The sequence below is a fragment of the Paramacrobiotus metropolitanus genome, unplaced genomic scaffold (assembly GCF_019649055.1).
Source record: "Paramacrobiotus metropolitanus isolate TYO unplaced genomic scaffold, Prichtersi_v1.0 Parri_scaffold0000110, whole genome shotgun sequence".
In the NCBI taxonomy this organism is placed as follows: Eukaryota; Metazoa; Tardigrada; class Eutardigrada; order Parachela; family Macrobiotidae; genus Paramacrobiotus; species Paramacrobiotus metropolitanus.
Genome location: NW_026570330.1, coordinates 204845 through 222654, shown reverse-complemented (window position 1 = coordinate 222654; position 17810 = coordinate 204845). Strand labels below are relative to the sequence as shown.

General features: G+C 44.4%; 1 protein-coding gene across 1 annotated transcript; it reads left to right on the top strand.

Annotated features, from left to right (window-relative positions):
* Positions 1–14889: 14889 nt before the first annotated feature.
* LOC129597875 (uncharacterized) lies at positions 14890–15890 on the top strand. The gene is made up of 2 exons (XM_055495572.1): positions 14890–14993; positions 15053–15890. The coding sequence occupies exons 1-2, from the start codon at positions 14933–14935 to the stop codon at positions 15676–15678; spliced, it is 687 nt and encodes a 228-aa protein (XP_055351547.1). The 5' UTR covers positions 14890–14932; the 3' UTR covers positions 15679–15890.
* The last annotated feature ends 1920 nt before the right edge of the window (positions 15891–17810 follow it).

The window sequence follows — 17810 nt, the reverse complement described above, 5'->3', positions numbered from 1 at the left end:
TGTCCTTGAGCGTCTTTTTCACATACGCGTGCTCCAGGTTGTCGACTATCTGGGCCGTCGTATAGTCATCGGGATCTTTCGGCAAGCACATTGCGTGCAGCATCTCCAATGCGTCGATGCCCAGGGAATCTAACAGCAGGGCCTTTTGTTCATCGCTATCGGTGACCTTTCGGAGCTTAACGTAGTTCCTGTACCGGAACTGCCAGGATCTCCAGGTCATCACCAGCGGATCAAACTTCAACAGGCCCACGCTCTCCTCCTTCCCCTTACTCTCCGTACCACTAGCCGTTCCGCTCGGAGGCGCCATCCGTACGCAAGTGGAGTATCAAAGCAAAGTTCGAAATATCTCAGCCTACACGTCAGTTTGTCACGTATTGCCAAATACGCTGTTATTTATTGCTGCTCGTGCACAGGTCGACTGACAATCTGCAGCTGGTATTCGCAGATACCGTTGCCGTTGCTAAGACATAGTATAACTCCATTACAATAAGTAAAGATTCCATTATCTCGCCTTCCGAAAATCCGTTAGCTTCATTAGGTTTTTACTTGAATGCAGGCGCTTACCAGTGTCCGAATCCGCAGCTTCGAAACTGACGCGGACGCGGGTTTCCGGCAGTGGAGCAGTGCAATAAAGGTAACGATTTTCACAACCGACGATCAAGGCTCGTTCTCGACACAGAAGGGATTGTCCTGGCACTTTGCTGTGCTGCTCCAAGAAAATAAACATCACTGTATCGTTGTCGGCGCGTATATACATTCTTGGTTCCATAGTTGGGGACATAGCAATGTTATCAGTTGTATGGCGTAAGCTATTCCCAGCGCGTGGTCTCTTATACGCGATGCACGGTTCAAGACAGTGGAGATTAGTCCGGATTAGGTAGGCTCGGTCGAAGGGTACGACACGTTTGACCCACACCAGCCCCGGTGACTCAGACAAGCTGTAAATCGGCGCCTCATACGGTAAAGGCAGACTGTTAATAATCTGGAAGGAGGGAACGATGTTGCAGCGGATCATTCCGGATTCGTGTTCCTTACCGTGTTCGTCACCCATAACAACGTAATGAAAGGAATACAGAGGCGTTCCAAGAAGCGTACCGGGTCGAAAGACAAACGGGCCATTGTCGCCCTGTCGAACCGCCACGTGAACGGAAAGCGTGCACAGTTGAGAGGAAACGCGGTGCACGAGAGCCAAATGTGACGCGAATGGATCCAGCACACGGCTACGGACCGGCACATGAAGTCGATAAAGAACTCGTCGTCGCGGAGGTCTTTAATCTTTCCCAGCCACCAATCGTTCTCGTGTTTCACCAGTACGTAGTTCATTTGACCCCATTCTCGGATTTCTGCCCAGCTTTGCGGTTTGCAGTCGTTCATTTTATGAATAAAACTTAAGTGATGTTGTAACTAAATGCAACAACATAGCCCGCGATTGTGTTTCAGCCACCCCAATCGGCAACAGCCAACAGTGCAATGGTACCACTGAAGGCGTGAAAGTGCATGCGCTTCCCTTGCTCAAGTATTTATACGTTACCGGTCTACGCTAGCAGTTAGCCATAAACCTTCGCAGGACATGGCATTCGCTTAGCCAGATCAAAAATCAGATGTGTGACTGGCTGTCAGGCTGGCTTCAAGAAAAACAGCAGTTTCTCTGAACTGGCGATAAATACACACGCTGGCTAAAATCGAGGACGCGAAACTGAATGGCATTTGTTGTACGAAAAACAGCTAATATAGAGCTGCTCATACAGAAACAGGGACTGACCAAAAAGAAAGTGGATATCGGTTGTACAAAATAACACACAGAGTACAAAATACACAGAAGCGACTCACGCACAGCGACAAAATGTTTCAAAGGATTTTAACGTATGGCGCCGTGGTGCAGTGGTACTGCTTACGCGGATCTATCGACGTAGCCGGGGTTCGATTCCCCCATCGCTGCATTTTTCAGCCGTTTCTCGGTTTCACTCGGATTGCGCCTGGCTGATAGTAGCTACACCATGCCGGTCGGCCGGGTGGTTATCGCAAATTCGGAACTGTTGATTATGTCAGGCTGTGTCTGCTTTTCTGCTTTATGGCGTTGCCGCACTCAAGTATTTCGATCTCTACGAGTAGTACTAATAGTACACATTGACTTGTTGTGCAGGCTGACAGGTTCGACAACTTAAACCATGAAACTTTTTGAGCTGATCCGGAGACAGAGAAAGGTGTATGTGTATGTGGAGAAAAGTGTATGTAGAGCACAAGACTTCCATCAAAACTATTGACTCAAGGCGACCCTTCGATATACTTGCTGGGCGTCCAGATAGAAATAATTTAAATAGCGTGCAATTTGCTGACGCGTCCGCAAATGTTGATTCATTGAGGAGAATAAAAACCAGTCTGGAAAAACTTCAAATCCTTAACATATGCACTATCAAGACAACGTTTTAAAAACCAGGAATAAACAGCAAACTAAAACCTGTAATATTATCAACATGAGGACAACTTATAGTCAGTACAATAATGGCAACGAGGGTCAACTTGCATAGCTTGCGGTCGGAACTGCGTGTAAACAGCAACACGAGAATTCCGTATCGGTATTAACATGTCACAACCCTAGCCTTCACAATAGCAGCAGAACGGTCGACGGTTGGCCAGTTTTAGCCGATTACTTATGATATTCCTACTTTTTGCAAGACCAGTGAGGGTGGTTACGTTTACAGTCTGAAAATCGCATCCATTACTCGCAGGGCCATCTTGGTCAGGCGGGAGACATCCAGATTTCGTAAGTCTACATCATCCGAGTTTCGCGCCGATCCATCAGTCCAGAATCCGTTATATCTGTACAAGGCCAGCCATAAGATATCAATGCAAATTGCAAATACACAAACACTAGTAGCTACTTTTGAAACTTGCATTTGTAAGATGATCCGAATATACTTCCAGTCATCAGGATATGCCAGGCTCGCTACCATTTATTAGAGTAGACTACTCTGTGCCCACGACAGCCGCCCATACCGCCGCCTACCTGGTTGACTCAAGCTCAAGCACAAATATCTTGATCTTCGCCAACAGCGGCGATGGCACAGTGGCTGTGCTACGTGGATCTCACTCGGTAGCCAGCGGTTCGATTCCGCTCCATCGCCATTTTTGCGAATGCCTCACGGAACCGCCCTCCTCGCTGAGATCCCCACGGACAGCCGACTGAGGGCTGACTCTGTAACATGGTAGCAGACAAGCAGCGTTGGCTCGGACGGGAACCAGACTGCCTACTGCAGAAGCGGAACCGCCCTCCTCGCTGAGATCCCCACGGACAGCCGACTGAGGGCTGACTCTGTAACAGCTGTCCGTGGGGATCTCAGCCACTCAGTGCCCAATTTAGAATGGAGCGTGCGACAGAGAACCTCGCGCATGCGGTTGGGGGTTCTTAGCACCCCGTCAATGGTGTAGTCGACGAGAATCAGTTGGTGGCAAAGTGGGAGGAACTCTCGCACAAAGGTGCCGGTCCAGTCAAAGCCAAACTCTGACTCGTTGCGATGGTGCAGAATGGTAACCCCCTCGTAACCGCCTTTAACGAGGAGCCTATCTAACTTGACGGTCTTAATCCGCATCAAGTGCGTAGTATGCATTAATAGTTCTTGGCATCCACGACAGTGACAGCAGATGTAGGTAATGGTTCGGGTGTGGTGCGTGATGGATTCTTCCAGAAGCACGGTTAAGATGTACTCGTGCCAATGACCACGTAGGGTAGTTTCTTCCGCTTCGGACTGAATCTTGTGGGCATAAATGAGATGATGCCGGTTTGTGGAAGGACTTGCAAGAACCGACTGCCACAAAGCGCACACTCTACAAATACAGAAAGGGCATTACGGCGTTCAAAAAGTACAAAAGACCGGTCTTGTAGGTTATTTTTGACGAGGTTATTTTTTGAGGTTTTTTGTAAGAGGGCCACGGACATAAGAAACACGGTAATACGCTCTATACAACTGAACTGTTGGACCAACCTTTCTGCATAAAATCGAGAAAGCAGATCCAAGCCTAGAAGAACCTCCTCAAGGACTGGAATCGGGAGGTTGTCTGTATATGAGTTCTGCGATAACATAAAAGTCACGCATTTCTATCAAGGGATATGGCCCGGTACATGGTGTCAAAAATGGGATACATAAACTACAACTTTCGCTTTCGCGCACTACGAATTATTACTTTTTCGTACTTAATACTTTACGTCATTCTAAAGCTAGTGATTATACAAGCCCGTTTTCAAACCTGTAGACCGCTGTAAACGGGATATTTGAAAAGCGTGGGCGTGAGCCATTCAAGGTGCTTTGGCACGTCACGCTACTGATCGTTAACGCCACTACGGTGTGAGGTGTGTGTGAGAGAGACAAGTCCTTCTTGAAACTTTGCTGTAAAAGAAACACGGCCATTGGGTCCAAAGTGAACCAATTTCAGGTTCATAGCATTTTCCAATTCTTTTAAAATGAATTTTAAAATGTTTGAAATTCGTTTTAAAATCGGAAAAAAATGCTATGAATCTGATATTGGTTCGCTTTCGAATTTATGGCCATGTGTCTTTTGCAGCAAAGTAATTTTGCAGCAAGATGATCGGGTAATTACCAGACTTTTGGTACACAACAATGCGTTTTAACTTTTCGCCGATTTTAATTCATCATACCTCGGCAACCGGATGTCACGCGCGCAAACGGTTTTCAGAACGATGTATAATCATTTAGCTTAAGAATAACGTAAAGTATTAAGTACAAAAAAGTACGTAGTTCGAAGTGCGCGAAAGCGAAAGTTTTAGTGTATGTATACAGTATACCACTTATGGCACGATGTACCGGGTCATTTTCCTTAACATTATGAGATTGCATCCTGACAACAGGAGATTATAGATTAGGTCCTCGTGCAACACTCATTGTTGTGCTGCCGTAATGCACGTTCATACCAGTATCAAGATCCACTGCGTTGGAATGGGCATGGGCGCCGACCGATATTCGACCAGCGTCCTCTGCTTTGGCGCATTTCATGTAGTGCCATTTACAGTGGTGATACAAGTCTTCCTCTCGACACACGATCGTTTCCCCGGGATTATCGCTGTGCTGTTCCAAAAAAATCAACGTCACCGCGTCGCTGTTGACACTAATGTGCATCCCTCGCGCGTTAGCCATGGACATAACGTCGTTAGGATTGCGATCAGAATACGCCGTGCACGGTTGGTAGTACCAAACGCAATTCTTAAGCCGGCTTAAATTGGCCTGAATTAAGCAGGCTTTGTCAAAGGGTACGACACGTTTGACCCAGACAAAGCGTGGTGACGAGCACATGCCATAAACGGATGCCTCATCCGGTCGTGGCAGGCGGTCAAGAACCTGAAACGAACGAACGATGCTGCATCGGGTCAATCCAGACTGGTTTGGGTTATCCAGCACAACGTGGTGGAATTCAGGTTTGCCAATTTTACGCGGTGGATGCAGCGTACCGGGGCGAAATACATAGGGTCCTTGGCCGTCCTGCTTCACAGCAACCTGAACTGGGTCAGTATTAGGGTGTGCCGTGTGGGAGCGGTGCAGGAGGGGATGATAGAGCCAGATATGGCGCGAATGGATCCAGCACGCGGCCACTGTAGACGACATGAAGTCGATAAAGAACTCCTCTTCCCGGAGATCTTTAATCATTCCCAGTCACCAACCAGTTTCGCGTTTTATGAGTACATAATTCATGAAGCCCCATTCTCGGCGGCTGACACAACTTTGAGCTTGGTGCTTGTCCATTCCCATAAGAAAAACCAAATCCAAATTACCAGTATGAAGAGTTACCAATGTTGGTGTGTTTGTAATTACTAATAACAGTGAAATCGTCGTTAACTGTATCTACTGTTAGAACAAAAATTATTAGGTAACCATTGCAATGTACTGAATGTAGATTGTAGTGAAATGCTTTAGTGGGTGAGCGAAGGATGATAGCATAGAGTGCTTGATGGCAGTCGCTTTGTCAGCACGCACGCGTGACCCCGGATCTTCGGAGACAACTGTCAGTTTCTTTCACACACAGGCAGAGTATCCGTAGCCAGTTTTGGCTTCTTTAATCAAATGTTCACCCCATTCGTAAAAAGCGTACTTGACAAAGAATGGTACCGTATTTAGCGTATCGTTTTCAGTGTTCTTGACCTGATCCGGTTTTGAAATTTGATATTATAATGGAAAGCAGGCTATTAGTAGCCTTCTAGTTCTGTTCGAGTAGTGTTTTGCTCTTTCATACAGCAACTTTGTTTTATATTCATGTACGCCACTGTAGTGGTAAGCATAATCGACTGGTTTACGGAAAGCATATTTCCCGCAAGTCATTTCTTACATCGACATAAAGCTAGCTCCCAATCTCACGTGTGTGCCATTATCTGTAAGAATTTTGGCAGTCGACCGTGTAGGATTATTCAAAATTATCCTGTAGTAGGATACTTCAGATTAAAATTATATTTCCGAACTTGTGCGAGTTAATTTCACCTAAAAACGGTTGGTGTTATTACCGTATATGAGTGCATAATGCACGTGAGTGCATAGGCAGTAAATTGAAGTTTTGAAACACGAACACTGGGCAATCTGTACTTCGTACTGACGACTGTCGTTACTGGCTCACTATTATGTTATCAATGCAATAGAGTGTTACAAAACACAAACAGGTAATTTCCACTTCTTTATTATGTTGTATACAGTTGTTGTAACTTGTATACAATAGATTTAGTACCCGAAGATGGTTAAAACAGACCAGTCATTCCCGTCTAATACAGCAGTTAAAAGACTGTACGAGTTGTATGTTATGAAGACGGTACGCGTTTAAACTTCTGGAACTTTTTTACTTTCGGCATCGTCGTTCAAACACCTTTCCCGATTACCGACCGTCGTCTAGAAGATTGCATTAATCTTCTACAACGCGGTCAAAACGGGACTGGGTACACTGAAATAACTTTTGATGCTAGAATCAGATCATTTGCAAAATTAAAATAAGAAGCTAACAAGAACGATACTTGTATCGGTTTAATTGCATCGCAGAGACTATAATAATTGTAGATATCTGAAAGCTGAAACTGGCAGAAGGAGAGATTAAAATCTGTAATAACAAAGTCGTCAGCGTCTACTGTATGATTTTACTGTTGATGTTCTACATGTCGAATCCGTGCAGTTTGGTGACAAAGCCGCCGTGACGTACACAAAAGCCGGTATGGGTTGTTATTCGAGCTGAAAAATGGAGAATGGACCATCTTTAAACTTTGAAACGTGTTTCCGGCTGCACTGACGAAAGATTTGCACGAGTTCGTAAAGTCGTGTGGGATGACTTCGGAGTTGCCGATCCCAATACCGCTGGCGGCCGTGGCCGGAACCGTTGGATCCGGAGCGATTGTCTCGGTTCGTCCTAACGCTGACATGTCGTGTTCGCGCCCTAACATCTATATAATTGTCAACGCCAAAACGGGGACTGGACAGTTCTTGGCTTTGAACACAATTCTGGAACGTGTACAGTTGAAACTATCGAAAACTGAGATCATTATTCCAGAGAGCACCAGAGCATCCGTATTGTCCTTACTGACGCAATGCAAAAAGGCAGCTGTGTTCATAATGAAAGAGATGCGGGCTCTGGAAAATTAATCTGTTTGTCAGTTCTTAACGGGTTTGCATTTCCGCAGTTTTTCAGTTGCCTCAGCAGCATATCTATGCGTAAAGAAGTTTTGCTAGGGGTCATCTTTCGTACTAACAAAATGATAGTAACATTAACAATATTCTTGGGCCCTTGGCAGTAACCCTGCGAATCGTATCGAAAATTGTTTTCCGCAATAGTGAAGGCTGTCACTATCACGTACTTCGCTGCGTTGATTGTGAAAAAACAGTGAAAGGTGATATTCAGAGAATACATACGAATTCAGAGAATTCGTACTTTCAAAGTCATCAAAAAGCAGGGCGGGTTTTGAAAAGCCGTAGCGAAGCAGTCAGCTGACGTCTTACTATCTTTGAAGAAAGCCCTTGAGATGGCACAGCAGTACGAGGCGGCTACGGCCAGCAAGCGTGGACTGCCGAACATGGAAACGCCTGACGTGGCACTCGTGCGCAGTGCTGAGCAAGGGCGTGGCCAAGGTCGAACCCAAGGTCAATCGAGCGGATTTGAGTGAAGAAGCGACGGTGAAGCCAGAAGGAGCACTGGGGCAGAAATAGTGGAGATAGCCCGGATGCACGAGGCAGTGGTCAGTTGACCGGGAGTTCCCGGCTGTGGTGACCTGGATCACAGGAAGGCTGACTGCTGGGGCAAGGACGTACGATGCGGTAACTGTGGCAAGAGAGGCCACATTGCCAAGTGTGCTGTTCAGAACCGAAGGAGAGGGAGCAACAGCGAGATGCAGCCGGACCATGCTCGTCGAGGAGAAGTTCGACGTCATGGCACTCATGGGCATCAACATCAACATCGCTCCCGAGAACGCGGGTGTGGTATATGTGCGACCTTGCCGGTCGCGTGTACCCTCATATCAATATTTATGATCTTTTATATTCCTGATTGCTTAAATACTACTTACTTAATGTACGCTGTTGTCGCGTACAATTGTGTGAGCAGTTAGTACGTTCGCTGACGAGATACAGTTAACATCAATAAAATAATATTAATGTATATAGCATTATCTGTATACGGTACGTTTACAATACTTGACATTGGCGTGAAACTGTTTTGGCCGTATGCCGCCCAAGCCTGCTCCATCTACTTCCAATCCATTAAATCCTGACGAGATACAGTTAACATCAATGTGGTACGTTATTATACGGTACGTTAACAATACTTACAGACGGATGTCCACGACCGGAAGCGAACGCCGCTGTCAAACGCAAACGAGTCAAGCGAAAGAAGCGAAAACTTGGCGATGTGGCGTAGGGTAGCAACGATGTTGCTATCAGCGTTTAGTCAGCTGACAGAGCTCAGTGTGTTGTGGGTCTTTTTGCAATAAATACCGAGACGCACTTTCTTTTCCCCATACCGGATCCGCGGTGAACCGCACGAGAAGACGGGAGACCTGGTAGCATGTCCTCGCTTTGTCTGATGCGCACGGCAAAGAATTCCATGCTGACGAGGTAACCGCGGCAACCGTACGAAAACCATCTCAAGCGCTTTATGGAGTGAGGTGAACGAGGTCGCCCGAGTCGACCTGATGGCAAATATTAGAGCACGCATGGGAGGGAGTGGATGTACTGCTCGATGGACGACTAAAGACACGATCAAAGAATTAATAATTTGTTGGCATAATGCGTGACTATGTTTTGGATTTTGTGCCCCTGCTAGCGTCGGTTTGGTAGAAATGCTTTCCCGCAATATTTTCAATATACATTACAGTTTGTAGGCAACTAAGAAATTACGGGAATGCAAGTCCGTAAAGTACTATCACTACAGTTACGCCCAAAGACAAAATAATAAGTCATTCGACGCTGCGTTTCCAATTCCGGTTAGTACGACAAGCCCCGGCACCGCAGATTGCATATAACTGGAAACCAATCGAAAAAGCATGAAGGATTTCTGCAGTATTTTGTTCTGTAATATTCGCAATGGAAAAAAGAAAATATTTTAATTTTTCCAAAGAATGTGTGCTATTAAGATAAACATGAGCGTTCCACATATCAGCTTTTTACTTCAGTATTAGGAGCTAATAAATTACGTTTCTAAAGGAGGAACCAGCGCTAAAGGCACTTTTGGAGATACATTATACGGTTACGCAGTAAACGGCCATTTTTTCGTGCAGGCACCAGCGGAATTTTGTTGGCTGCTGGCTGGAAAACAAACCACCCGCCACCATAATAAGCGTGCACCATTGCGTTAAATTGTATGCCCATATCTGTAAGTCCCAACTTCCAACTAAAAACGGACAAAATGTTCTGCAAAAATATGACGTTATTTTATGTATACTAGTACTTCTACGCCGGAAAATGTGGGGCGTGTATAGACCACCATAGGCCGTGGTTTGTGGTGAGCGTAAGTATAATTACACATAGTTTGTACACATACCTGTATATACTGACGTACTGAGCAGGTACATGAACGTTGCTACGTGGGCTAGAGTATATTTTTAGCGTGATAGAAAGCAGTGCGCTATTCTCGAGGTGTAGTATGGTTCTTACCTTTCCGCGCAAAATCGAGCAGGTGCGACAAGCGGGCAGCATTTGCAAGAATTTACTGTAAAACTCGGTAATACTGCAAATCGGAGATCATGATATCAGGGTATCCGGTCCTCCACGTCTCCGGAAAAATTCCATTTTCAGCTATGTCCGATTCACGTGCACCAACACAGCAAAAAGTACATTTCGGGCCGGCATTGGATTACGGGAAAAAATTAATACCTTTAACCTATCTAAAATGCGTGTTAATATAACGTGCGTGCGTGTTATGCGTGTGCGTATCTACTAACAGTTAACTTTGTACATTCCAGTTTTCGCTGTAAAATGCTCACGTCTTTCTTTGTATACGTCTGGTCAAAAATTATGCTTCCGAAACTATGCTAGTAGATTTTGCCTCATACAGTGATGTGTTACCGTTACCAAGACAACTGTTGGTTTTATCGTTGTACGATCGCATGTGAAGGGCAGCTATAAAGCACGCAACTCTGACACATCTTCAGCGAAGGCGTCACTGGCTTATACTGTCGTGAACAGTTCGCGTTAACAATAACGTCACGGCTGTGTAATCAGTTCAAATCAACGTTTACAAAAAACTTGTGAGTGTTTTGTACCGCCAATTTAAATATTTATGTAATCATAATAATGGAGGCTTATAACAGACAGCAAATCGGACACGACAATTATGTACTGTGATACAAATACAAATACTTTGCAGTTGGTACTTCGAAGCCACTGTAGTGTAGCAGTTCATAGGTTAGAGGCATACACAAAAACGTCTGAACTGCTCGAACTTCCTTACTCCCGGCATCGTACATAGTAGCACCTTTCCCGATTACCGACCGTCGTTTAGAAGAATATACTAATCTTCTACAACGCGGTCGAAAACGGGACCGGGCAATTGGATCGAATAGTACTTTGCTAGATCGCTTCACAAAATTAAGTAAAAGCCAACAAGAACGACGCTCGTTTTTGCTGTTAACTAGTGTAGACATAACATACATTTTTCGCAAAGCCTTACCAGTACACCTAAACAGAGCTATAACCGCAAAAAAATCACGGAACGTTTCTCGGACGATTTATCATAGCAGCCAAGTTTACTACGTGTTTCACTTGAAGAAATGTCCAGAATGATTTTATATTTAATTATTTATGTTCGCAAACTGGTTATTCTTTTCGCGGTCTGTTCACTCTTAAAAACAGGAACATCTTCATGAAGCGCTACTTAAAACATCGTTTCAGTTTGTTACCTAGAATATGCTAAGACACTGGAAGGCAAAAAAAATTTATGGATGAAAAATACTTTCAAAATTAAATTCAAAATGACTAATTTGATCGAAAAATAAATGGAAATTCACAACTAAAATTTGAATAAAAACATCAGATAGGTTGAAATAGGGTTCTTAGAATTTAAATATGATAAAGAATATGTATTTTAAATTTTAACTTCTGCTTTGCGAAATTATAAGAAAACCGATGGTTCTGAAGGAAAAGTTCGCTGCGAGCAGTGCGCAAGAAGTGTGTACTACGAGTAAGTATGAATGGATAGTTATGTCAATTCATGTAATCATTTCCGATGTCTTTTTTTTCAGGAAACAAGGCAGTGTGCTATGGCTTTAGCACACCGCCAACTATTACCGTCTTGGATTAAGGACAGACCCCAGGGAAACTGGGTAACGGAAGCAGTCGCAGCGGCTTTAATGCAACCACCGAGGCCTGTCTGGGTGCGCAATAACCAGGAAACCACTACCCACACTGCTGATTCCTGTGTTGCGCCAGTTACCTTGGGATGTAAAGGCGGGAACGTGCTAATGTTCTTCGGAGGCGACATCGATTCAACTGGTGGGTTTAGCCATGCGATGCTGGTATTCTTCACTAAGCGCAGCACATTGGAAATAAACCGAGAGAAGCTGCAATTATTGTTCAAGTATCTGTTCAGCGGCGGATGACATCAAGATGCTGCAAATTTCACGGTTCTGTTACATTTTTGCTACGCACATTTACTGTGTTTAACTAAACGCATCACTGGACAAAAGGTCGCAACTGATTTTGCATTTAGTTATGTTCGCAAATTGACTGTTTTTTGTAGTCTGTTAACACTTCAAAGTTCAAACCAACAGTCACTGCATGTGGCGTTACCTAAAACGCCGTTGCTCTTCGTGACCCAGAATATACTGAGCATATAATATATACATTGGAATGCCTTGCTGAGCATTTCCCCAGATGAGCTGCAAAGGGAATTGGAGAACCTTTCGGAAACGATATTCCCAGAAGAGATTGGCCGCGTCCTGCTGCACAAGAATAATAACAACACCAAAATAACGTTATTTTACAAAATACCACAGGGAATGGTGTCAGCTAAAGCCCTAGCAGAAGCCGGTTTCTCCCTTCTAAGCCTCCGATAACAGTAATCTGCGATGGCTTGCTAGTTTCAGTTTCTAATGTTGTCGAACAAAAACATTTTCGTAACGCATACGAATTTAGCGTGTGCACTCCTGAGAAATATAGACTTTTCGTTTTCGTTGCGAAAACGTAAAATCTCTGCCTTCTAGTTTTTTTACAAAACCTAAAAATTTCAGAGTTGATTTTTTGTTAGAATAACGAGAAAATTTTACAAAATCTTACACGAAAATATTTTCGTAACGGACGGCAAAACTACCACTTTCCACGTCAGGTATAACATGGGGTTAGGTGCCTGCCATACAGCTTACCCTTTACATCTACATGTACCTATGTAACGAAATTTGTCACAATTGTATTTACCTCAACCGGTGGATATTTCTCAACATGCAGAGCTTTAATTTGGAACTCGTGCAGACATCCTTATGTTAATCTGATAGATTTGAAATTACTCATCGATATGCAAGGTTTGATATACGAGCGAGTTCACCACAGTGAACCAAGACGGAATTGTAGCGATTCCATACCGTCACTACGGTCAAACCAAGCGTCAACTGAACTAGGTTGCACCGTCATGTAGGTGTCAAGCTGGATATCGGGTGGACGCCGTAGCATGGTTAAAATTCGTTAATCGGTGGGCTGAGAATAAGCCGCTTATAAAAGACAGACATTACCGTTTTATTAGGAAAGAACCTTACAAAAATGCTCCTTTCAGAGAAGGCACATACCGTAGTTCAACAAACGTTGAAAACAAGCGCCCGTGCGAAAATGGAAATTAATGTCATTGCTAATAATAAATGTCATAATAATAATAATGAATTAATAATAATAAATGCTAATAATAATAAATGCTAATAATAAATTAATGTCATAATAAAGCAACTTACAGTTCGTATATGCTTCTGCACTGCACAGTATAAGGAGCGTATAGCACTGATTTAAAAATGATAGGTTTATTACCGAAAGCTGTGCAGCAAATTCGAATTAGTATGTTCTCACGTTTAAAGATTCTCTATAAGTCCGTTTTCGAATACCAAGAAACCACAATAACCTGGTACCCCGCTTCCATAGAGACATGGGATTCAGCCACATCTTCGTCAAGCTAACATGTACGCCAATACAGTTGAACGTGCAGTAGAATGAGAAAAGTATGGCTTGCAAGTTAGCGTTCAGCATTTTTGCACCGAAAAGGTCACAGTTTTTCATGCTGATATCTGGGCTTATAGCGCTGAACACTGGCAGCAATAGCAAGCATTAAAATTCCCTATATTGGGTTTTTTTTTAAATGTAGAACATCTGTATTTATTAAGTACCACCTAAATGTGTTTCCGAAGCTATGGTGTGTGCAACAGTTTCCAGCTCGATCATTCCGTAACATGTTGCTACGACAACTGTGTGCCTGTTGGTAATAATACGACAATTGTATATTAGTTATCACCGTGCGCATGAAAAGCGTGGACAACATTAAAGCACGAGCACTGCTACGTCTGCAGAATTGATACAAGTATTAGTTATAGTTTTTTATACAGATACCGTACGCGCTTTGCGTAGGTACGTCACCAAACGAACCTCTTTAGTCTTTGGATTTGTTTGTCTCTTTAAAGGACTGGTCTTTAAAAGACATGTATAAACTGCAATGTCTGTATGTCTGTTACATTATGTTCTGTCTGTTTATTTATATGTCTGAAATATGTATATGGTAATGATATTAAACGAGGCAGGATCGGCAGCCTACATTAAATGTAGTGTGTATGTGACTATCGTTCTGTATTACTGTAGCCATCTGTATAGCCTCTTGGCATTTCAGTGTTAACTGTTAAGGCCACAAAATAAAATTCCAGCACCCGTAATTTTGGAAGCACAAGCTCTCAGAAATTCCATAAAAAGAGATACAATAATACTGCAACAATCTGTAGTAAATTGCAATATGGATAGCACATCAGTCGACATGCGCAAAAACCCGCCGGAAGTATAAAAACAGTATTGTACATCTCACCATGGTCAATGTGCTAACGTAACAGAACTCAAAATCGGACAACTCTGTTTGTCAGAAGTCTCTAAAAGGGAGCTGAAAGTGTTACCTTGCGAGATTTAGCACGTGGTACATTCACGTACGCAGTCCCCTATAAACAGTATCTAACGGCTGCACGTACGGCCGGAAAAGGTGTTATAGTGCTGTTTTCTTGGTTAATTTCCACATCCGGTACAACGAGTGTGTCGCGAGTAACTGCGAACGGATCAAAGAACGTCAGAACGCGGTCACTTACTTAACTTAACTGTTTCCGCATTTACGAGGCACCGCACCAGTACTGATGGATCATTTGTATAAAAACCGTCAAGCGCTTCTTGGAAAGCAAAAATTTAAAAAATACCTTACACTAAAGACTCTTTCCTTCCTTTCCAGTAACGTAGCAATGATGCCACAACTGCCGCTAGTTCTATATTTGCTATCTGCAACCTTGCCCATTACTCTGGGTAAGTTGACTCGAAGGTCCGGTATGCGAGTTTTCTTATATATCACGATGCGTGTATAGGCGGTGGCTCCGATGGAACATACGGAAGCGGTGGAGCGACCAACGGCCAGATGCAGTTGAACACTCAGCAAGCAGTCGCCCTGGACAACGGTAACCATAACTCCGTGGCTCAATCACAGGGCGTCATCGCCGGCACAACGCTGAACATTGGGGGGAACGCTGGTACCAGTCTGCAGTTTGATCCTACGTTGATCGCTAAACCAGCGCCAGTCTCCGGCAGTAACTCCGTCAATGCCGATGGTAGTGCCATGACCGGGGTTCTGCAGAGCAACCAGAACAGTCAGTCCAACAGCAGCGATGGGCAACACCACAAGGTCACCAGCCAGTCGCAGATCACCGGCAACGGCACGGGAATGCACATGAGTAATAGTGCCAGTGGCAGTCTGTATCTGCTCAGCACCACCCCGGTGTACCCTACCCGTTTCCCGTGCATGGGTGTCACGTGTAACGGTTACGGCTGCATGGTGATTGAGAACGGGTATTCCTGCTACTGTGCATGCCCTACAACGCGGTACTACTATGATTCAACATACCCTCGGCACCACCCACTCCGTCGCCTCAAACAGCGTATCAGCGCCAGAGAAGACCTGCGACCTCGACGAACCCTAAGGGACATAATGCTTTGAAGGGTCGCGAAAAGCATATGGTTACGCGGGATAACTCTAACCAACACGGTCGTACCTCCATGCCCCGCAATTCCCGCTCCAAAGCATGATCAGCGTTATGTACTCTGTACTCTGATAATCTCTACTCGATGTTAACTGTCGATGCTAATTTATGCGTTCCAGAGCGTCTCTTTTGCGCGATGCAACTGTACATGTGAGGGACCGAGTTTGCAGGCCGGGGCAAATAATTCTAATTATTATAGCATTTTTTGCTTTTGATAGTCTGTGGAATAATCAGATTCTAAGCTGTTATAGCGTGGTAGTGGCTGCACTACAGCAGGAAAGCTATAAAAAGTTAGCAGAAACCAGCAGGATATCCACAAAGCTCGTAGTCTCAAACTGACAAGGATCCCGCCAGATGGCATTTATACTCTTCGCAAAAGTTTCCCTGCGCTTCAAGGACGGCAGAAAAATAGTAGGAAAATTAATATGACAATAAACTGAAAACTGGCCAAGAAACAAAAACACTGCCGATACCGCATTCGCGTATTAACATAACATATATACGAAGTACATATCAGAGTTCGAGCGGGAGAAATTTGAACGAGTATTTCTCGATACGTGCCGAATGCTCCTGGAAATGCAGGTACCTATAAACAAAAAAAAAGCTACCTTAAAACGCAATTTACAACATATCCAATAAACATTCAGGAAACGGGAAAAATAGTCACGCCAGAAACAGGCCTCTTGGCAGTGGGGCACGTGAGGGAATGTATAAGTTCTTAAAATTAATCGGGCCAGCAGTTTATACGTTAAATTTTAATTCTTCAGTACTCAACTGTCAACGTTTGCAGTTGTACAACTTGTACTTGATTTGGCCCTTAAGTCTGTTGACTACTGTAAATCAGAAAACTATAAGTATCTGTAAATCACGTTAGATATGTACGTAGTAACGTGGAGTTCATCTGTGTTTGATTTTTTTCCTGGCAAATTATCTAGAAAAGTGCGCAGTCAGCAAACACCGTGGCGAATAAAAATGCCGAACGGAGTGGCGCAGTTGAACAACCATATTGCTCCTTTTTTGCGCTGTTCGTAATTACATTACATCCCGGTCGACGCTCCTGTTTCTGAAATTTCTGAAAGATATTTTCCGGGGATTAATACGCACTGAAAGCCGCGGGAAACCAATGTCTTTTAGCCATCACTACGCTTGGTTTGTACGATACTTGTCAAATGGTTTTTTAATCCATATAAACAACACCGTAGCAAAGCTGCCAAGAAAAACAACATCGGGCACAAATCATTCCCGATCAGCCAATCTAAAAACTAAAAAAACGTACTTGTCAAATGGTTTGTACGATACTGGTCAATAATCGTTGTTTTTACGGTCTGCTTGCGCTTCCGGCACAACGAATGTGCCGCTGGTAGCGATGAAGTTCGAACAGATCAAAGAACACCAAACGTTTGTCTGTCGCTTATTTAACTGCTTCCGTATTTACCAGCTAGCGCGGCATAAATGTACTGCCGCTGGTGGGCCATTTGTATAAAAAGCACCAAACGTTTCTTCGAAAACGACACATACAGAATTCTGAGAAGCATTCCACATTAGGAAATCTTGAGTCTCTTTCATTTCAGTAATAATGATGCAGCATTTGCCGCTCACTGTGTTGCTATTAGCATTAGCTATAGCTGTTATCTTGCCCCTTGCTCGTGGTATGCATCTTTTAGCTAATACAAAACAGAAGTACGCTTCATAATCACGGTGTATTTGCATGTGATACCGGCGGATCCAGTCAGTCGTCCGCCAGTGGTGGAGCGACCGACGGCCAGGTGCAGTTAAACAGCCAGCACGCCACCACCCTGGACAACGGCAACCCGAACTCCGTGGGCCAATCCCAGGCCCTCATCTCCGGCACGACGTTGAACATGGGGAGCAGTAGCAGCTCCAGCCTGCAGTATGACCCTACCGTGATTGCCAACCCCGCGTTCGCCTCCGGCAACAGCTTGGTGACGGGCTTTGGCAACGCTATGACCGGTGTCGTGCAGCACAACCAAATCAGCCGCTCCAACAGTACCAGCGACGGCCAGCACCACAATGTGGCCGGGCAGTCGCAGATCGCCGGCAACGGCACGGGAATGTCCATGGTTAGTGC

What these genes read in the sequence shown, in the direction of transcription:
- LOC129597875 (XM_055495572.1), top strand. Translation starts at nt 14,933, where the DNA reads ATGATGCCACAACTGCCGCTAGTTCTATATTTGCTATCTGCAACCTTG. An exon ending in AACCTTGCCCATTACTCTGG is followed by an intron (nt 14,994 to 15,052) that starts GTAAGTTGACTC and finishes ATGCGTGTATAG; the next exon opens with GCGGTGGCTCCGATGGAACA.